Here is a 22,191-nt window from a genome sequence, read left to right as displayed (position 1 = left end):
GTGAAAATACTCTCCTCCCCGTCAGATAACCACCCTCTGGTGTTATAGTTTAATAATGTATGAAAAACCTGTGGCAGTATAAACAGTAATTAAACATGTTATAGTTCAATAATGTATGAAAAACCTGTGGCAGTATAAACAGTCATTAAACATGTTATAGTTCAGTAATGTATGAAAAACCTGTGGCAGTATAAACAGTAATTAAACATGTTATAGTTTAATAATGTATGAAAAACCTGTGGCAGTATAAACAGTAATTAAACATGTTATAGTTTAATAATGTATGAAAAACCTGTGGCAGTATAAACAGTAATTTAATATTTTATAGTTTAATAATGTATGAAAAACCTGTGGCAGTATAAACAGTAATTAAACATGTTATAGTTCAATAATGTATGAAAAACCTGTGGCAGTATAAACAGTAATTAAACATGTTATAGTTTAATAATGTATGAAAAACCTGTGGCAGTATAAACAGTAATTAAACATGTTATAGTTTAATAATGTATGAAAAACCTGTGGCAGTATAAACAGTAATTTAATATTTTATAGTTTAATAATGTATGAAAAACCTGTGGCAGTATAAACAGTAATTAAACATGTTATAGTTTAATAATGTATGAAAAACCTGTGGCAGTATAAACAGTAATTTAATATTTTATAGTTTAATAATGTATGAAAAACCTGTGGCAGTATAAACAGTAATTAAACATGTTATAGTTTAATAATGTATGAAAAACCTGTGGCAGTATAAACAGTAATTAAACATGTTATAGTTTAATAATGTATGAAAAACCTGTGGCAGTATAAACAGTAATTAAACATGTTATAGTTTAATAATGTATGAAAAACCTGTGGCAGTATAAACAGTAATTAAACATGTTATAGTTTAATAATGTATGAAAAACCTGTGGCAGTATAAACAGTAATTTAATATTTTATAGTTTAATAATGTATGAAAAACCTGTGGCAGTATAAACAGTCATTAAACATGTTATAGTTTAATAATGTATGAAAAACCTGTGGCAGTATAAACAGTAATTAAACATGTTATAGTTCAATAATGTATGAAAAACTGGCGGGGAATGAGAGCGGAGCGGACACTGCCGGGGACACCGGCGGGGACACTAGCGGCTAAAGAGAATGGATGGGACACCGGGGAAAATGAAAAACTCACCAGCACTCATGTATACATTTATAAATAAAATAATTTTCCAACATTATTATCAAATTAAATTTTTTTGTGACAGGATTATTAAATTAGTGAGTGGGACAAATAGAGAATAAAAAAAGTTCATGTTATATATGTAATCACTTTATCCCATCTTTGGTCAAATATATGTATTTGATTCCTAAAAATATCCTTTTTTAAACATTTGTATTGTATTTGATGTTTTATTGATTTGTCACAATAAAAGTCGGTTAATGTTCGGTTCGGTTACAAAGAGACGGTTTATTTCGTGTTATTCATCGCGGTGTGTCCTTTGTCTGTTTTGTTTTTGTGCGTTTGGGGAATTTGATCTTTTATAAAAACTAAAACTGAAACAAACGCCGGACTGAATTCTCGGTACTTTTCGGAGTGACACCGGAAGCTCGCGTTCTTACTTTGAAGTACACTTCCTGTTGTGCGCGGACCGTCTCTCTCCCGGTACACCGTCCGGTAACGAACTAACAAACGGAGCAAACGGCGACGCCGTTCAGGTAAAGTTCCCGTTACCGCCAGTTTAACGCTGTAACGCGGCTCTCAGAGACGGTTAAAGTTAACTGTTTCGTCTCCGCGTGTGTTCGCGCGGAGCCGCTTCTGTTAGCTCTGGATGCTAACGGGGACAGGCGGACGCTGGCTCCAGGCTCGGTAACGAAAACCAGTATTTTTAGTTTAATCTCGGTTTAATTCAGTTTTTTTAGCTCGTGGTCTCTTAATTAGTTTCATCAATAGAAACCGGAACGTTAAAGTAAACGTTCGGCGCCATGTTCGTGTCGTTAAACCCTGATACAGAGTTTAGGACAGGATATAAGGACGTTTTTGAGATTTTTGGACATTTACAGGATTTTAGGACGTTTTAAGATTTTTGGACATTTACAGGACTTTAAAACATTTCTGGGATTTTAGGACGTTTTAAGAATTTAGGACAATTTTAGGATTTTTGGACATTTACGGGATTTTAAGACGTTAATTAGATTTTGGTAAATATCTGGGATATTAGGATGTTTTTTTTGTTGTTGTTTTTTAAAGATTTTAGGATTTTTCTCGGACTTTGGACATGTCTCGGATTTGAGGACATTTCTGTGATTTTAGGACATCAGTGTCTCAGCTGTGTCCTCTGTCGGGGGTGTGGGGGATCCTCCTCTGGCTCTTTTTTTGATCAACAAGCTCTATTTTGATGCTGTTTTATGTCTCTGACACCTTATGGAGACTAAAAGGACAAAAACTATTCACAGTGTCCATCACTTTATCTTTAGCGTCCATAATAAAATGGTTGGGGGGTCCAGATTCGGCCCGCGGGTCATAAGTTGAGTATCACTGCTTAATGAGTAACTTCTGAGTAACAGGTTTTAATCCTGAATTTCGGTGGTGTCCCCTTTAACGGCTTGTGTCTCAGGTGATCTGTCCTCAGCAGCGGGGACATGAGTCTGTCCCGGAGGTGACTGCAGAGTTGTGGACAGTCGTTGCTGGAGGATCATGGAGGAGACGTTAGCAGGAAGCTCGTCGGAGCCGGACAGTCCCGGAGGTCTGAACCGAGGCTGCCTCCTGGACCCCGCTGACGTCCTCTATCAGGACCTGTCCACCATCGTCCCAGAGACACCCAGGTGATTTAGCATGACTCCTACATGTGCTAGATTAATATAGATACATGTTAGTATTGTTCACACAGAAAACTCTGTCCCGTCTTTGACAGCACAGACACTAATAACCGCGCCCTCCTGTGTGGGCGTGGCTTGTCCCAGACTGCAGGGACACATGGACACATTTAGCTGTCTTTCTTAAAAAAGGCAATGATTTTTTTTAAACGTTTAAACTGTCACTTTTCTTTTTCTTGAAATTTATTTTGGTGATTTAGAGAAAACCTTTGGCAATTTCTGTCTCAAAAACTTTATGGTGATTTTTTTGTCTTAAATTTTTTTGGTGATTTTTAAAAACCTGGCGATTTCTTGTTATTTTACTATATTTAATTTTTGTTTTTCGTGATATGCAAAAACTTGTGGTGATTTTGTTTTAAAAATTTTATGGTGATTTTTCTGGAATATTTGTTTTGATTTTCTTGAAAACCTTTTTGACATTTTTTCTCTTTAAATAATTGTAAAATTTTTTTGCTTAAGAAAAGTCAGAGGAGTTTCCCTCGTCTACAGTAAAACAGTGTAAAATGCTGCATTATCAGTGTTTATCTGCACGCGTCCCTCCCTGCGGACACAGACCTGGTTGAAAGTCGGGAGAGCATCCCTTCAATAGTCATAGGATTTATTTTGCTGAACAAACTGTAGATTTAATGTTAAAGTCTGTTGTTTTGTTTTGTTGTTGTTTATCAGTCCACAGTTTGGCAAACGCAGGAGACGCAGTCTCATCACAGAGGAGCTTTTCAGTCCTGTAAGTCACCGCGCTGCAACGCTCACTGTTAACACATTCATGTTGTCTCACCGCCGTCAGCTCGGTGTGTGCGGAGGATGACTGCCGTGTTTCTGTCGTCAGGCGGCTGGCGGCGGCGGCAGATCTTCAGGACGACGAGAACTTTCCCATAAGAACAAACGCAGACGTCTGGCTGCAGCGATGGCAGAGCAGAGCGTCGGGTTTGTTCCAGCTTCATCTCTCAGGACGTTTCCTCTGAACAGCTGGCTGGAGGCTCCGCTGTCCACTGCGTCCTCCTCCTCCTGCTCCTCCTCCTCCTCCTGCTCCTCCTCCTCCTTCTGCTCCTCCTCCTCCTCCTCCTCCTCCTCCTCCTACCCCTACCTCACACCTGTATCGGAGGAGGAGGTGCATTTGACTGTGGTGGGGTCTACAGTAGATTCGAGTCCTGCTTGTCGCAGCCGGATGACGACGCAGAGTCAGACGACGACACAGAGTCAGACACCAGCGACGGCTGCACCGTCACCACCGGCGGCGTCCTCCTCTGACTCTCTGTCCTTCCTCACGGCGGAGGAGAGGAGGTGGCTGAACGGGGAGCAAGAAGACTCCTCAGCAGGTGAGGAGACGCACACGTGAAACACATGAAACATAACTGATTACCGGACCGGACCGGTTCACCAAGTTTTACCAGATGACCCACTTCACTCACACACTTAACAACAACATTAACAATAACAACATTAACAATAACAACATTAACAATAACAACATTAATAATAACAACATTAATAATAACAACATTAACAATAACAACATTAACAATAACAACATTAATAATAACAACATTAATAATAACATTAATAATAACAACATTAACAATAACAACATTAACAATAACAACATTAACAATAACAACATTAACAATAACAACATTAATAATAACATTAATAATAACAACATTAACAATAACAACATTAACAATAACAACATTAATAATAACAACATTAATGATAACAACAACATTAACAACAACAACAACAACAACATTAACAATAACATTAACAATAACATTAATAACATTAACAATAACAACATTAACAATAACAGTAAGAGCCAAACAATAACAACATTAACAATAACAACATTAATAATAACAACAACATTAACAATAACATTAACAATAACAACAACAACAACAACATTAACAATAACATTAACAATAACATTAATAACATTAACAATAACAACATTAACAATAACAACATTAACAATAACAGCATTAATAATAACAACAACATTAACAATAACATTAACAATAACAACAACAACATTAACAATAACATTAATAACATTAACAATAACAACAAAATTAACAATAACAGTAAGAGCTAAACAATAACATTAACAATAACAACAACGTTAACAATAACAACATTAACAATAACAACAACATTAACAATAACAGCATTAATAATAACAACAACATTAACAATAACATTAACAATAACATTAATAACATTAACAATAACAACAAAATTAACAATAACAGTAAGAGCTAAACAATAACATTAACAATAACAACAACGTTAACAATAACAACATTAACAATAACAACAACATTAACAATAATAACATTAACAATAACATTAACAACATTAACAATAACATTAACAATAACAACATTAACAATAACAGTAAGAGCCAAACAATAACAACATTAACAATAACAACAACATTAACAATAACAACATTAACAGTAACAACATTAACAATAACAACATTAACAATAACAGTAAGAGCCAAACAATAACAACATTCACACTAACAACATTAACAATAACAACATTAACAGTAACAACAACAACATTAACAATAACAACAACATTAACAACAACAACATTAACAATAACAACAACAACATTAACAATAACAGTAAGAGCCAAACAATAACAACATTAACAATAAAAACAACATTAACAATAACATTAACAATAACAAAAACATTAACAATAACATTAACAATAACAACATTAACAGTAACATTAACAATAACATTAACAATAACAACAACATTAACAATAACAGTAAGAGCCAAACAATAACAACATTCACAATAACAACAACAACATTCACAATAACAACAACAACATTCACAATAACAACATTAACAATAACAACATTAACAATAAAAGTAACAATAACAACATTAACAATAACAAAAACGTTAACAATAACATTAACAACAACAACATTAACAATAAAAGTAACAATAACAACATTAACAATAACAAAAACATTAACAATAACATTAACAACAACAACATTAACAATAAAAGTAACAATAACAACAGTAACAATAACAACAACATTAACAATAAAAGTAACAATAACAACATTAACGATAACAATAACATTAACAATAACAACAACATTAACAATAAAAGTAACAATAACAACATTAACGATAACAATAACAACATTAACAATAACAATAACAACATTAACAATAACAACATTAACAATAACAATAACAACATTAACAATAACAACATTAACAATAACAGTAAGAGCCAAACAATAACAGTTATTACGGCCGGACAAAAGAGAACAACATCCGAGCAAAAATAACAACAACAAGCCCGGCGATGAGAGCGAACGCTGTCTGAATCAGCAGAAAGGTGTTGGAGCTTATCGATGCTGCTGTCGAGTCCGCGGGTCCTAAAACGTCACGTCTGGAGTCGAGTCACTCGGTCCACATTTAGTCTGTTAAACATGCCCCTCTGTGACCTCTGATGATTGATCCTGGTGATTGATTGATTCTGATGATTGATCCTGATCATTTCTTCCTCTGCAGCAGCGGAGCAGATCGTCATCAGTGACGAGGAGGAGGCGGCAGTGCGCCTGGCTCAGGAGGAGGAGGACGAGGCGTTGGCTCGAAGCCTGCAGGTGAGACTCAGAAACACAAACACACACACCGAATCTGAGAAATTATTATTATTAATTTCTTTTTCAAAATCTGGGTAAAAACATCATGAGCAACTCTGCAAGAAATGTCGGCAAATTGCAAATAAATATATAAATAAATACTATAAGTACTGTTCAATAAAATCAATAAATAAATGTAAAAAAGAGAAAAGACAGACGGCGCTCACAGCTGTACAGATGTTGAAATGCTGACGCTGCTGTTTGCTTACTCAGGCTCAGTTTGACCACGAGGAGTCCCACAGCAGACACCTTCATCATCATCATCGTCTTCATCATCATCATCATCAGCAGCAGAGCCGACACACGGTGAGACACACATCACAGAAACAATCCATCTAAAGTCTTATGATAATAAATGATAACTTATACAGCAGCTACAGTCAGATACTGAGCATGGAGGAGACTAGAAATTATTCTTTTTTTGTCATCTACAAATATCGTGGCATCAAGGCATAAACCTGGCATTTAAAGGGTTAAAATTCTGAAAATTAATGAACATTTGATATTTATGATCAGGACTGATGGTTAAAAAATCAACTCAATGAAAGTAAGTAAAATCAAATGAATGCATAATATTTTTTAAAGCTTGATTTTTTGAAAGTGCATTTTGTGTGCAGAGCGATGAAAGCGGCCACTAAGAGGTTAATAAGTCAAAGCGTGAACGTGCAGAGTTTTGTCTCGTGTTGTTGTCTGCAGTATCAGTCCTACATGGAGTCCAGCTGGATGCCTCATTTCCTGGCGGCCGTCTCTCCTCTGGTCAGCCTCGAAGACGGTAAAATCTCAAACAGGCTGAGCTTTTATTTCAACATTTAATCTTCTGCAGGAAAAAGGCGGGAAAAGTTTCAGACTGACTTCAGCTAAATGTCTGCTGTCTTATTTTGTTGACTCACTTTTAATCAGTGAACCACATGGTGCTTCCTGTGGCTGCTTCACAATAAAAGCCTCCCTGTGTTTGTCCAGTTAGAGTGTTTTAATGTGAAGGAGATGTGTTAGCGTTAATGATGGTGTGTATGAGAGAGAGAGAGTGTGTGTGTGTGTGTGTGTGTGTGTGTGTGTGTGTGTGTGTTCACTTTATCTGATGCAGCCGGTGTGCTTCCACAGATCTGATTGGTCAGCACAGGAGACGTGGGCGGGGCAGAATGAGGAACGTGCCTGAGCTCTCAGAGGACCTTCAGGGAAACGACTACGAGGTGAGGAAGAGGAGGACGTTCTTCATTTTGGTTTCCGTTCCTGAAGTTATTCAGTTTTCAGCCTCGAACACATTAAAATCCTGCTTTCACATTCAGGAGGAACTAAACTCAGTCAATGAATAAATTAAAATGACAATATTTAAGTTTCCATTTTATTGATCAATTTATTCAATTTCATATATATTTTCTTATTTATTTCTGTATTATTTCCACTCATATTCCCCTGCTTATTTTAAATGTAATTTTATTATATTTATTATATAATTAATTAATTATTTATTTATTTTAAATGTATTTTTATATTTTTTATTTTTTATTTGTTACATATTTATTTCTTCATTTTTAAATGTATTTATTTATTTGTGTCGTTGATCACGTGGTGACAGCAGCGTGTAAAACGTTTTGGGGATTTATTTCCTGTTTCCTGCAGGAGTCAGACTCACCTGATGAGTTCAGGTAAAACTGTTCAGCTTCCTGTTTCTTCATGTTTGGCTCATTTTGCCCCTCTGCTCGTCTCTCAGGCTCTCCTGGCCTTCGAGGAGCGTCAGGGCGCCGTCGTGTCCAAAAAGCTGAGTCGGAGGGAAATCCAGAGGTTTCCCACCAAAACCTTCCAGTCTGCCAACAGCGCCGGAAACACGCAGTGAGTCATCAGCCAGACCCTCAGCTGGGGGCCACATTCAACACCAAGGCAGCACGGCGACTGCTCAGGGGCCTCTAAAGGGCCCCGGCTAAAGGGCCCGGGCACCGCCGTGTTACGACTGTCAGTAAAATTCAGATAATTAAAAACTCGCACAGAGAGAAAGATGATCTTTATACGTATACACACACGACACACACGATACACACACGCAATACACACACACAACACACGTCATACACACGCGATACACACACGATACGCATGATACACACACACACGCTACACACACGGTCACGGTGATTTGAGACCACGGAGCGTGAGATTTGGGAAATGGTCACCTCACGGTGTGAAACGTGTCTTTTCCTGATTTTATTGGCTGCAGTGAAGTGATCGCTTCTTTTTTGACACTTTTACAAAAATTTTTCGGTTGATCGGGATTCATTTGAGTCAAGCTCGGTTGCGTGTTACTGTGATGACCTTTGTTTGTACCTGCGACTGCAGACCAACTGTCCCCGCGAGGGACAATAAAGACACGTATAATAAATACACAAATACGCCGCGTGATTCTGTAACGACTGTATTTACATAATCCGAAGCTGATCGTCCTCTCGTTTATGGAGCCGCGGTGTCGCCGACAACACGCTCCTGCAGATATTTCACAATAAGATATTTCACAATAAGATGTCCGTTACCGGCACTGTTTGTGGCTCCTTTAAATGTTTCTGCCTTTTGTGATAAATTTGGGTCAGATTTTAGACTCCGAATTTTATTTTATTTTGAACTTCAAATTGAAAATGTTTATTTTTTTGTTACATTTATTTTCATTAGTTTTAAAATGTGTTGTTACCAAAAGCTGAAAAACGAGTTTAAACAGGCTGATCTGTGTTACGATGTCACGATTCGAAACGCTGATGACTCCGGATCTGCTCTGCTGATCCACGGATGGATGGACGGATGGACGGACAGACGGACGGATTGATTGATGTATTGATTGATTGACAGGTGTCAGATCTGTTTCTGTGACTACACTGATGGGGAGAAGCTCAGGATGTTGCCCTGTTTCCATGACTACCACGTGCAGTGCATCGACCGGTGGCTGAAGGTAACGTCTCACGCAGCACACACGAGCTGACGCAGGTCTGAATGGAGTTTTTTTGTAGTGTGTGTGTGTGTGTGTGTGTGTGTGTGAGTGTGAGCGCAAGCGTGCACACGCGGTTATTATTTGTTGTTTGTCCAGTTTCGAGCAATGATTTTTTTGGGGTATTTGTTTTTTTCAGCAATGATTTTTCAGTTGGTTGTTTTATGTTGATTTTTGAGAAGGATAGTTAAAAATAAGACTTTTTAATTTTAAAATTTTTTTTGAATTGGTTGATTGGTGAATTATTATCTTTTGATTGCTGTTGTTACAGTAGTTGTATTATTATTATTATTTGTTTGTTTACTTATTTTGTTTTGATTATTATTATTATTATTAATTTTTGTGAGTGTGTTTTTGTTGTAATGTTTTGTTGTTTTGGACCTCAGGAAGATGAGCACGTCACCGTAACGAAACCTGAGCGGTGGCTGGATTTCTCTCAAAAAATGACCCAAAGTTTAGCAAGAAATTTTTTTTTTTTTAAAAAAGAAGTACAAGAAAATTCAAAAGGTTTCAAAGGATTAATGGAATCATTTTAATGTTTTTTTCTTTGTTTTATATATTTAACTTATTTTCTTAAAAGTTGAGTACATTTGATTTTGGGCCGTCGGTCGACGCCAAACATTCATCTCCTCGATGTGATTGCTGATGTTTTCTGGATAAAATCATGGACAGATGATGGATTTGAGCTTGTGTCCTCGTCCCCGGCAGGAGAACAGCACGTGTCCCATCTGCAGAGCCAACCTGGCGGACGGCGCGTCCCTCGCCGCCGAGCCCCTCTGACCTCAGCGCGTCCTGCGGGGCGACTCTCCTCCACTGTGACCTGACGGGTTTGTGCTCTCTGACGAAGGACCGCTCGTCTGTTTTTATACTTTTATTTAAATGTTTTTTGTCCGAAATCGGGAACAAAACAATAAAACCTTGAAAGCTGCTGTTTGTAGTTTTGTCCTGAGAGGACGGACGTTCCAGTCTGTTGCACAAGACGCAAATAAATGTTAACATTTTTTCCTCTTACATTCGCGTTTGTTTCATTTTTCCAAAAAGATAAATCAATTATTCAGAGTTCATACAGTCATGAAAAACCTGGAAAAGTCATGCAATTGCAAATTTCATGACTTTTCCATTCAGGCAGACTGAATGGCAATTTCCAGGCCTGGAAAAAAATTTGAAAACTAAATATACCCTAAAAGTTTTGTTTGTTTGAAAATCCAACAGTAATGAATGTTTTTACGGTTTCTGGCTGATAAATGGGATCATTTTTGTGATTTTAAGAAAACAACAGATTTTTAAGGAAAATGATCACATCAAATCGCTTAAATTGTCTCCGTAAAAATCAGCAAAATAAAAGTGTGAAATCATTTTTAAAGAAAAAAATCAACAAATTTTTTTCTTTGGAAAATACCAAAAAATAAGAAAAAATCACCAAATAAATTTAAAGAAAAACATCAAACGTTTTAAAAGAAAAAAGCCTCAAAGTTTGATTTAAAAATCTTTAAAGATGAAGAACTGATGAGGAGCACTGACGATTGTTTCAGAGAACATATGGTCTTTAAAATGTGCCGCGAAGTCCTGGAGAAGTTTTGTTAAAACGGTGTGAACTCTGATGATTGATTGATGTGTTTGTGATGAGGAAGCAGCGGCACTGAGCGGCTGAGTCTCAAGTGTCTCTGTTTCACTCCTCGTAGTAGCGTTTTTTCATGGCTCTGTATTTCCTCAGGTAGTAGAGCGCCTCCAGCTCGCGGGCCACGTACTCGCCACGGGCGATCATCTCCTTGATCTGCTCCGGGTCCTGCACGCTTTTGTTTTTAGAGAAGGCGGCTCTCAGACGGTCCCTGAAGTAGTCTCCTCCTTTAGGATACTCCCGGCCGAGGTGGAGGAGCTGCAATCAGAGCGAGCGTTAAAATGCAGTAAGTCAAACTCACTCATATCACACACACTTTAAACACAACACGTTTGTTTTATCCAAACTTTGGTAGTGAAAAAATTTAAATTAAATTAAACGAATAATATTGTGATTATTTTCTCAAACTGTTTTCTTGACTTTGAGATGTCAGAAAACATCGTAATTCACGTTATTATTTTCCAGAAATAATAATGTGAACCAAAGAAGGCCTCAAAAACACACTATTTCTCTTTTCATTTATTTTCCTAAATTAAGTTTAATTAAGTTTATTTGTCATTTTAATGCTTCACATAAAAATGCAATTATGTTTCACATGTCCAGCGCTTAATTCAGTGCAAGACAATAAAAACTGTAAAATAATAAGCTGATAAATACATAAATAGGAGCACTTAAAAAATGAGCTAAAATTAAAATAAAATATAATAAAATAAATAGTTTAATTCAAAGATTTAAAAATTAAGAATAATGCTTCTGTATCTCTTGCCAAACTAAAATAAATAAATAAATAAATAATTTTAAAAATCTCGATTTGAACAAAAGATCGTCTCTTTTATTCTCAGTAAAAATAAAAATACAGACTCACGTTTTTATAGAGTCGGACCACTTCAGCCCTCAGAGGGTTCGCCATCGTCCCACAGAGACGGTCAGAGCTGAAAAACACAAAATTACATTACTAACAGCCCCCCCCAATAAATAACGAACGGTCCCTAACTTATTCACATATGTAGCTAAACAACTTGATACTTTTTGTTTTCACACTCAGCGTCGATTCAAAGACTTTTATTTGATTAAAATATGTCATAAAAACCGGAAATGAGCCTGAAAACATTAAAACAGAAACATTAATAAGTACATATAAAGTTAAACACTTAGCTTCAGTTAGCTTCAGTTAGCTTCAGTTAGCTTCAGTTTACACGCTGACAAACATTTAAAGCAGCCGATAACTAACCGATCACTAACAACCGATCGATCAGAGAGGTTTGTATCGGTTAATAAAGGTGTTTGTTATCTGTGCGGTGACCGACCTGAAACCCTCCGAAACTTTCTCCGGGACAAAGTTCACCGTGACGTCACCTAACGACAGCGACACGCGCTCACACCGTCTCCGTTAGGGTCAAAGGTCAGCGGCAGATCGGTGCAGATTACCGTTAAAGTATGACTTTTATATTTACACTTTCGGTACCGAGCTGAACCAAACCGAGAGTAAACAACCAAAGAGCCACAGCGCAGAGATGGTTCACCCCCGACAGGAAGTGCTCCGCCGCCACTTCCGCACATGCGCACTCGTGCTGGAAAAAAAGCAGCGTAGAGATCGAACGATTTATTATAGATCCGAACTCGTACTCGTATCCGAACTCAAATTTATTTCATAGATATTCAAAAAGATCATAGTCTAGGATTTTAGGACTTTTTTTAGGATTTTAGAACATGACGTTTAATTGTGTTTTATATCTCTGACACCTTATGGAGACTAAAAGGACCAAAACTATTCAGTGTCAGTCACTTTATTTTTAGTGTCCATTGTAAAATGGTTGGGGGGCCACCAGGGACCCTGTCAGAGGCCAGATTCGGCCCCCGGGGGCCGTCAGTTGTAACAGGATTATTGTGTTTGTTGTTTCCAGATGAAACTTTTCATCATTCAAAGACACAAAAAGACACAAAAGAGTTTGTAATTATTCTCAACATGAATCTTTTATTCTTTAGACAAACGAGTTCTCATCAATAAAAACATGATCGAGGCACAAACGGAGACGCTGAGACGGAGACAAATGTCCCTCTGAACGAGTCAACGTCCTCACAGACATTTGTGTGTCGGACAGACTCAGCTGGACATTTTATCAGTTCAAACACAAAACACAGCAGCAGGCTGCAGTCTCAGCCATCAGAGACCGCCAGAGACTGCCTGAGACCGTCTGAGACCATCTGAGTATGCCAGAGACTGTCTGAGACCGCCTGAGACCGTCAGACCATCAGTCCTCCTGGGTCGGCAGAGACCCGGAGCAGAGGTTATAGAGTCAGTTGCGCTCAGTTTGACGGTAGACTTTCTCGTGCAGGTTGAGGCTCTCGGCGGATGAAACCTGGTCTGCGATGAGGTCCAGGGTGTCAGTAGTTGGTCTTCAGCCTGCGGTTCTCCTCTCTGAGCCGCTCCACCTCCTCCACCAGAGCCTCGTTCACCGAGTACTTCTCGATCAGACCGTGGATCTCGTTCTGAAACACACCAGGTCAGTGTGATCACACGCACCCATCGTCACAAAAAAGATTTCAATAACATTTTTAAAAAATCAACTTTGTTTTCCAGAAAAAAGAAAAACAAATCATGACTTTTCTGATAATAAAAAACAATCCACAACTTTTCCAAAATTATATATTTAGTTTTCCAAAACTTTGACAGGCCTGGAAATCCTAAATTCCAAGACTTTTCCAGTTTTTCAGGACCGTATGAAGCACGGACACGAAGTCCTTCAGTCATGGCTGTTTGAGGCCTTCAGTGAAAGTCAGGAGGAGAGAGGAGGAGGAGCAGGAGGAGAGAGGAGGAGGAGCAGGAGGAGAGAGGAGCAGGAGGAGAGAGGAGGAGGAGCAGGAGGAGAGAGGAGGAGAGAGGAGGAGGAGGAGAGGGGGGGGAGCAGGAGGAGAGAGGAGGAGGAGGAGAGAGGAGGAGGAGGGAGGAGGAGGAGGAGAGAGGAGGAGGAGCAGGAGGAGAGGAGGAGGAGGAGGAGGAGAGGAGGAGGAGGAGGAGGAGGAGGAGAGAGGAGGAGAGAGGAGCAGGAGGAGAGAGGAGGAGGAGGAGGAGGAGGAGCAGGAGGAGAGAGGAGGAGGAGGAGGGAGGAGGAGGAGGAGGAGGAGAGAGGAGGAGGAGCAGGAGGAGAGAGGAGGAGAGAGGAACAGGAGAGAGGAGGAGGAGCAGGAGGAGAGAGGAGGAGCAGGAGGAGAGAGGAGGAGGAGGAGCAGGAGGAGAGAGGAGGAGGAGGAGAGAGGAGGAGGAGCAGGAGGAGAGAGGAGGAGGAGGAGAGAGGAGGAGGAGCAGGAGGAGAGAGGAGCAGGAGGAGAGAGGAGGAGAGAGGAACAGGAGGAGAGAGGAGGAGGAGAGAGGAGGAGAGAGGAGGAAGAGCAGGAGGAGAGAGGAGGAGGAGCAGGAGGAGAGAGGAGGAGGAGCAGGAGGAGAGAGGAGGAGGAGAGAGGAGGAGGAGCAGGAGGAGAGAGGAGGAGGAGCAGGAGGAGAGAGGAGGAGGAAGAGGAGCAGGAGTAGGAAGAAGAGGAGGAGAGAGGAGCAGCAGGAGGAGGAGACGTCTGTGACGTTCGTACCAGCTGGATGTAAAACTGTCGGACCATCTCCACCTGCAGGTTGACGATGTCTCTGTGACAGGCGTCCCTGAACAGAAGAAGGAGAGCACCGTTAGTGTCCCACACCTGTCAGAGGTCACAGGTCGCAGGTCACAGGTCAGAGGTCAGAGGTTCGGGACGGACCTGAAGTCCTCCAGCGTCTCGTGGATCATGTTCTGGATGAAGTGGATCTGCAGGGAGGTGAGAGGAGCCGCTCCGGTCTGACCCACCACGTCTGCAATGTTCTGGGACAGCGAGGAGGAGACGGCCGCTGACAGAGCCGCACCTGAAGGTGTGTGTGTGTGTGTGTGTGTACGTGTATATATACACACACACACACACACACACACACACACACACACACACACACACACACACACACACACACCTCCGTTTGATCAGAACTGTCCTCTACCTCTGCACCTCTGTGGTGTCAAAGTAGAGCTGGTTGATCAAAAAAGAGCCAGTGGATGTCCTAAAATCCTAAAAATGTCCTGAAACCTCAGAAACGTCCTAAAATCCTAAATTTCTTAAAACCCTTAAAACATCCTAAAAAGGAACATTGTAAAATCGAGACGTCTTAAAATGCTCTGATATTTGAGAAACGTCCTGAAACCCTGAAAAACCTGTCCGGGACCTCTGTGACGGGCCCCTGGACTCTGGCCCCCGGCCCGCCTGCTGTACCTGCCATGGTGGGCGGAGCTCCCTGGACAGGTGAGTCGTAGCTCAGCTGAGCCTGAACGCCGTTGGCCCTCCTGAGGCTGGGCTCCGGAGTGAAGAAGGGCGGGGCCGGCTGGCTGTGACTGGTCTGCTGGGTGGCGGTGGGCGTGGTCGGCCCCTCCCCCTCCACACTGGAGCTGCTGGTTTTGTCCGACTGTCAACAGAAAGAGTCGCTTGTTGTTTATTGTTTGTTGTGAGACTCTGCGGCGTCAGACTGAGGTCAGAGGTCAGCACCTTCCTGGGGTCACGTGGCTCGGCGTCCGCGGCGTGGGCTGGCTCCTCCTCTTTGATCGGGGGAGGGGTCTGGAAGGCGGACAGCGGGCTGTAGCAGCGCCCTGCGGCGCCCACCAGGGGCGTTCCCAGGGGGGTCTTCCTGTGCGAGGTGGCCCCTGAATGACAGTCTGGAACACAATGATGATGACATTTCAAAACTTTCCATGACCTTTCAAGGACCCCAATTTTTTTTTTCATGCCCCACGTGCCCGACATTTATCCATAATTTTAGTTTTTAGTCTGTGATAAATGATGTCGTTTTGATATTTAAAGAAATGAAGATTTCCATGACCCTGGAAACCCTGATGAAGGTCTCTGTCAACAGGCTGAAGTCTCCAACCAGTGGAAACCAGCAGAGACCAGTGGAAACCAGCAGAGACCAGTGGAAACCAGCAGAGACCAGTGGAAACCAGCAGAGACCAGTGGAAACCAGCAGAGACCAGTGGAAACCAGTAAAGACCAGTGGAAACCAGCAGACTGACCTTCTCTGACTGGGGAGAAGATGTCCAAACTGGCCCGACCGATGACCTGCTGTCCCTCTCCTTCTCTGGACAGCATCTCCAAACTGGTAACTATGGAAACATAGCATCACAGTTCAGAACCATCATCATCCCGTTAGAGTTTAACCCTCCAAAACCCGAGAAACGACGAGCAACTTAAAAGGTAATCTGGTAATAACAAATTCACCAGATAGAAAATAAAAAAAGAAAAGAAAAGAAAGAAAAGAAAATATATCAAATAAATAAAAACACATACAGAAAAAAGCAAACTAGCTTAATAAACTCACCTCAGGAAAGCGCGTACAAAATTCTACGTTCTTCCTGAAGCTTTGTTTAGTAAGAAATGATTATTACGTTTTTTTTTCATCCCGAGTTGCTCGTTCTGTTCCTGATTCATGTTCTCGGGTTTCAGACGTTAAAATGATCGTGAAAGGCGTGTGAACGCAGCACGAGAAAACACACGTCGATCCTGCTGTTAAAGGGTTAAACTGACTTCCTGTTGTACCGTGTGTTCTTCCAAACGGCGTGTCTCCGGTCGTCCCGTGGGTCCCGCAGTCTGGACGAGAGGACAGGTGGACAGAGGGAGACAGAATTTTAACTGAGAACAAACATCACTTTGAGGACATCAGAGCAGACAGTGAACGCATCGTCAGAGCTCCGACCTTCCCGAGCCGGAGAGAAGACGTCCAGGCTGTTTCGTCCAACGCTGCTGAACTTGTCCACAACAGGAAACTGCTCCGTCCCCTGCTGACCTTCGGCCTCCTGGGACGCGACCTCTGCGCCGGCGCCGCCTGCTGGACACCACGCCGTTAGTGCTGATCGATGGATTTATTGATTGTTCTCGAAACGTCACAAAAATCCTAGAAACATCTTAAAATCCCTGAAATGTCCAAAAACCTAAAAATGTCCAAAAATGCTAGAAATGTTCCAAATCTCAGAAATGGCTTAAAATCCTGAAAACCTCCTAAAATCCTCGAGGCGTAAATCCCTCTGAACTCACCTGTGCCTGTGACCTGTCTGTGGGGGGCGGGGCCCGTGGCGGGGGCGGGGTCCGGCTGGCTGTTTGACACCTTGATGGAGGATCTCTTCGTGCTGGCGATCTTTGTGGATCCCAGTTTGCTGGACTGGAGTCAAAAAGACAGGAAGTGATGTCATGATTGACTGACTGTACTCTAAACTCAGGAGTGCGTTAAAGTCTGAGCGCCGCCGTCGCTCAGCTGGTACCTTGTGTTTGTTGGCGTTGCTCTGGAAACGAAGGCAGGTGACGGAGGTTTTGTGCGCCGCGGTGATCCTGGTGGGGGCGCCGGAGTTCCTCAGGTCGTAATGGTAGATCTTCCCCTGAGTGGATCCAACCACCAGACCGGTACCGTCCGGAGTGAAGTCCACCGCGGTCAGGGGACCGTCAACCCGGATCGACCGCAGGACGCTGGAGGAGGTACACGAGCACGCACACGCACACGCACACACACGCACAAACACACACACAGAACAGATTCAGAAAATTACTTTTAAAAGCCAAAGAAAACTTTCAATGGAAAAAACGTATATTTAAAACGATGAATTAACCCTTTCAAAGTGTCTTGATTTCTGTCAAAAACACGGGAAGCTTTTACAAGTTACAAAAAAATTAATGAAATTTACTGGAAAAAAGAAAAGAGAAAAAATGTTTAAGTCAATAAAAAAGGGTTAAAATAAAAAAGAAAAACAGATTTTAAAATGAAAATAAAGATTAAAAATACATTTTCCTGTATATCTTTTTTTAATTAATTGTAAACTTTGAATAATTTCTCTCTTTCTGTAAAAACTAATTTTCGGGTTGCTTGGTTTAAGGTTCAAACGCTCGTGAAAAGCGTCTGAACGAGAACACCGATGTACCTCCGGCTGTCCGAGGGTTAATATCTTTTGGACGGTCGCTTGTTTTAATAATTCGATTTTAACGATAAAATGTGAAATTACTGATGTGAACAGCGAGCTGCAGATAAATGGTGATAATCATCAATAATCAATAAGAACCGTCTCTCACATCCTGCTGGCCGTGTCGTAGCAGACGATCTTCTTGTCCAGACCGACGCTGACCACCAGCAGCTCGCTGGCGGGCGAGAAGGCCAGACCGGAGCCCGGCGCCTTGTGGGCGCCGTCGAACACGTGCAGCTCCTTCTGGGTGTTGGAGTCCCACAGGACGACGGCGCCGCTGTCCGAGACGCTGCCCAGCAGGGAGCGCCGCAGCGGGGACAGCCTCAGGTCGTGGACGGGCTGAGGACGGGGACACGGGGACATTTTAGAGAAATAACAAAGAGCAGAAAGAGTTTCATCAGAGGACGTTTAGTTCCTGAGTACGTACACACACACACACACACACACACACACACACACACACACACACACACACACACACACACACACACACCAGGGGACACTCCACCTGCTGTGTGTGAGGGCCAATTTTACAAAATGCCAGGGGCCAGTCACAGCGGCCCCATACATGTCTCTAGGACTTTTTCCAAATTTCAGGATTTTTCTCAGATTTAAGGACATTTGGAGAATGTTAGGACATTTCTGGGATTTGAGGACATTTCTGTGATTTTAGGACATCAGTGTCTCAGCTGTGTCCTCTGTCGGGGGTGTGGGGGATCCTCCTCTGGCTCTTTTTTTGATCAACAAGCTCTATGTTGATGCTGTTTTATGTCTCTGACACCTTATGGAGACTAAAAGGACAAAAACTGTTCACAGAGTCAATCACTGTATTTTATTGGGGATTAGAGAATAGTCGGGGTCCTGTCAGGGGCCCGATCTGGCCCTTGGGGGCTGTAGGAAAAAAATGTGTTGACAAACACTCTGACCTGGTTGCTGCCGTGTCCGAAGGCTTTGCTGGAGAGGTTGGTGGTCAGACTGTGGAGGACCAGATCTCCGCTGGTGGAGCCGGACGCCACGTAGCTGTCGTTGACGTTAAAGGACACGCAGGTCACCTCCTCTTTGTGGTCCTGAGGGACAGACAGAGACAATAATGTCCCCTCCTCCATGGAAAAGACTCTGACACAGACTTTATATTCTAGCAGGTGTCCCTCTGTCCCCTGTGAGGTCTCACCTTGAGGGAGCGGTGCAGTCTCTTGGTCTTCAGGTCCCAGATGTGGACGCAGTGATCCAGACCTCCGCTGACCAGAAACTGGGACGACGAGCTGAGACACACACGGGTTTGCTTTTTCTGCATGGACCATCAGAGAGCAGAGGGTGAGCGCTGAGACACGGACCACTGAACGCAAAGACAAAATCTGCAGAGAACAGGAGCTCTCACCCCCTCGCCCAGTTCCACCACTGGGACAGGAGACGATTTGAGGCTGGAGACCACCAGTTTGTCTCCGCTGCTGCTGGCGCTCACCAGGTACTGGTCTGAGACAACTGGTCAAGGTCAACCATCCCCAGTTCACACAGAGACACAACCACTGAGTTTTTCTAGGACATTTCTAGGATTTTAGGACATTTCTAAGATTTTAGGACGTTTCTTAGATTTAAGGACATTTCTGGGATTAAGTCTGTTTTCGTTCATCTGTCAGGATACTGTTGGAGCTCCAGCAGGCCTGAGCCACCGGGTGACTGGCGCTGTGAGGGTTAAACTGCTCCAACGGCGCCATCGATGCTGCATCCCAGATCCTCACACAGTCTCCTGTCGACACCAGGCGGGTCACCTCCTCCATCGCAGCACCTGGACGGACGAACGGACACGGACACGGACACAGACGGACACGGACACACACACACACACACACACACACACACACACACACATCGCTGTCATATGCAGTAATCATGTGTAGAACTAAAATGAAAAATATGATTATTGTTGGATTTTGTGCTGCTTTGCTCCAAAAAACAAGCAAATTAAGACATCACTTTTGGAAACTGTGATTGACACATTTCAGTTTTCTTAATCACCAACATCTGATGATGAAATGATGAAAATGTTCACTGGTTTGCCGCCGAAATCTCACGTGGGTTAACAGCCGACACCTCTCAGGAATACTCTAAAAAAAGCCATTTGTTTGCTTTAAAAATGATCCCCAAAAATTAAAAAAAAAATGCAAAAAAGTCAAAAAACACCACTTTTTAAACCAAAATGTTTCACTTAAAAGTCACAGAGAAAAAGGACCTACAATTCCGTTCTTTAAAGGTGCCCAAAAATCGCTTCTTTGTTTCTAATTTTTCAGGTAATTTTCCTGTAACTTTTTGTAAATTTCCTGCTAATTTTGGAACATTTTTTGTTAAGTTGCTCGTTGCCTTTTTCATGTCACACCTGTGAAAAACAATCAAGCCGATATGCTCAGGTGTTAAAGGGTTAAACTACCTGCTAACTCATTAAACATGAACCTGTGAGCTCATCCAGTCAGCAGGTGACAGTGTGAGGCACCTCCAGCTGATCGCTTATTGATCAGTGACAGATCAGCTGATCAAAGTAAAAACACAGAAAACACTAAAACTGCCTTAAGAAAGTGCAAAAGAAAAATATGTTTTAAAAAATGTTTCGTTTTATTTGCAGAATAAGATTAAATATATAATAACTGATTTATAACTGAAATTCTCTCTTCATTTTTTTTTTTTTTGACAAAAATCAGCTGATTTTCAGATGTTTTCTGTCACCTGACAGCTTTCGTCTGCAGGACTTTTCTTTTTCGTTTCCTTTTTTCAAAAAAAAAAAAAAGATTTTCAAAATAAACAGATTTTAGCAGCTTTCAGAGGTTTGGACGCTTTTAAAACGTCTGAACAACACAAGAAAACTGAAGACGAGCCAGGTGTTAAAGGGTTAATAGGTAATTTATCCATTAGTGTAGCGGTTAGTTGAACTAGTAGTTTAACAGTTAGTTTAATAGTTAGTTTGATGGTTAGTGTAGTAGTTAGTTTGATGGTTAGTGTAGTAGTTAGTGTAGTAGTTAGTTTGATGGTTAGTGTAGTAGTTAGTTTGATGGTTAGTGTAGTAGTTAGTTTGATGGTTAGTGTAGTAGTTAGTTTGATGGTTAGTGTAGTAGTTAGTTTGATGGTTAGCTTCAGAGCAGATGTGGTTAAACGGGAGCTAACAGTTAGCTCCAAACAGCCTCAGCTGGTTTCAAAGTTCCCAAACAGCCACAAAGATCCGCTCAAACAGCCTCAGACTGGCGGGAAGTCGTCTGCGAGGCTTCAAAGGGTTAAATCTGATGTGTAAAAACAGTCTCACGTACCGTCAGAGGTCGATAAAGTCCTGAAAAGACGACAAGAGTCAGACGGGTCAGAGGAGCCGTTTTGTTTTGAGTCCGCCTGCAGCCAATAAACCGCCACTACGGCGACACGGCAGGGACAAAAAGGAGGAACTGCTGTTTCCCCTAAACTTTATTGAGTAGTTTGTTTTTACAAGCAAATAAAAATGTGTAATAACATATATTCATTTGAAATATTTTCTATAATATATGTGAATAATAATTAATAGTAATTTAATACAAATTTAATGATGTAGTATTAAAATAATTACATAAATAACTCTTACAATAAATAAAAAAAATATTATTATTATTATAATAATACAAGAAATGCAGCTCAACGTGTATATGTTCAATTTAAAAAAAAGTTGCCTATTATTTTTCTGTCAATCAGCTAATTGATTAATCAACGAACGGTACATGAATAAAGTGTGTTACCTGTGAGCAACACATTAAAGCATCAATAATCAATAATAATGATTTAACTACACAATATATATCATTCTGAAGTTTTGCATAATGAGTTCTCACATTTTTCCACTCGCAAGTTAAAGTAAATATATTATGTATAAAATGGAATATATAACAATACAATATAATATGATGTGACATAACATAAGATAATATGTCATGTCGTATCATATCACATCATATCATATCATATCATATCATATCATATCATATCATATCATATCATATCATATCATATCATATCATATCATATCATATCACATCACATCACA

The 22,191-nt window shown here is 41.0% G+C and overlaps 3 protein-coding genes across 6 annotated transcripts; 1 reads left to right on the top strand and 2 right to left on the bottom strand.

Annotated features, from left to right (window-relative positions):
• The first annotated feature begins 1,567 nt into the window (after window positions 1-1,567).
• LOC121966951 (uncharacterized) lies at window positions 1,568-10,523 on the top strand. Its single transcript, XM_088079517.1, has 11 exons — window positions 1,568-1,701; window positions 2,601-2,808; window positions 3,526-3,583; window positions 3,686-4,175; window positions 6,414-6,505; window positions 6,758-6,850; window positions 7,241-7,316; window positions 7,646-7,734; window positions 8,256-8,374; window positions 9,377-9,476; window positions 10,221-10,523. The coding sequence occupies exons 2-11, from the start codon at window positions 2,681-2,683 to the stop codon at window positions 10,290-10,292; spliced, it is 1,317 nt and encodes a 438-aa protein (XP_087935643.1). The 5' UTR covers window positions 1,568-1,701; window positions 2,601-2,680; the 3' UTR covers window positions 10,293-10,523.
• On the bottom strand, window positions 10,021-12,672 carry lyrm5b (LYR motif containing 5b). 2 transcript variants are annotated; one of them, XM_088079519.1, is made up of 3 exons: window positions 12,425-12,672; window positions 11,996-12,065; window positions 10,021-11,388 (listed from the first exon to the last, which is right to left on the bottom strand). In XM_088079519.1, the coding sequence occupies exons 2-3, from the start codon at window positions 12,038-12,040 to the stop codon at window positions 11,182-11,184; spliced, it is 252 nt and encodes an 83-aa protein (XP_087935645.1). In that variant the 5' UTR covers window positions 12,041-12,065; window positions 12,425-12,672; the 3' UTR covers window positions 10,021-11,181. The 2 variants fall into 2 exon arrangements, with proteins under 2 accessions (XP_087935645.1, XP_087935646.1); XM_088079520.1 differs by having other exon boundaries at window positions 11,996-12,062; window positions 12,438-12,672.
• A 406-nt stretch (window positions 12,673-13,078) lies between these two features.
• Window positions 13,079-21,586, bottom strand: nedd1 (NEDD1 gamma-tubulin ring complex targeting factor). 3 transcript variants are annotated; one of them, XM_088079514.1, is made up of 16 exons: window positions 21,434-21,586; window positions 19,783-19,926; window positions 19,519-19,613; window positions 19,312-19,428; window positions 19,067-19,207; window positions 18,250-18,479; window positions 17,451-17,652; window positions 17,227-17,350; window positions 16,889-17,020; window positions 16,720-16,782; window positions 16,209-16,298; window positions 15,688-15,854; window positions 15,418-15,607; window positions 14,878-15,019; window positions 14,716-14,782; window positions 13,079-13,620 (listed from the first exon to the last, which is right to left on the bottom strand). In XM_088079514.1, the coding sequence occupies exons 2-16, from the start codon at window positions 19,916-19,918 to the stop codon at window positions 13,516-13,518; spliced, it is 2,001 nt and encodes a 666-aa protein (XP_087935640.1). In that variant the 5' UTR covers window positions 19,919-19,926; window positions 21,434-21,586; the 3' UTR covers window positions 13,079-13,515. The 3 variants fall into 3 exon arrangements, with proteins under 3 accessions (XP_087935640.1, XP_087935642.1, XP_087935641.1); XM_088079516.1 differs by having other exon boundaries at window positions 16,732-16,782; XM_088079515.1 differs by having other exon boundaries at window positions 16,889-17,017.
• Window positions 21,587-22,191: the final 605 nt, after the last annotated feature.

This window comes from Plectropomus leopardus, chromosome 7 (assembly GCF_026936395.1).
Source record: "Plectropomus leopardus strain MGB_pleo_1.0 chromosome 7, ASM2693639v1, whole genome shotgun sequence".
NCBI lineage: Eukaryota > Metazoa > Chordata > Actinopteri > Perciformes > Serranidae > Plectropomus > Plectropomus leopardus.
The sequence above is the reverse complement of the archived record's forward strand: the minus strand, read 5'-3'. Positions and strand labels throughout refer to the sequence as shown.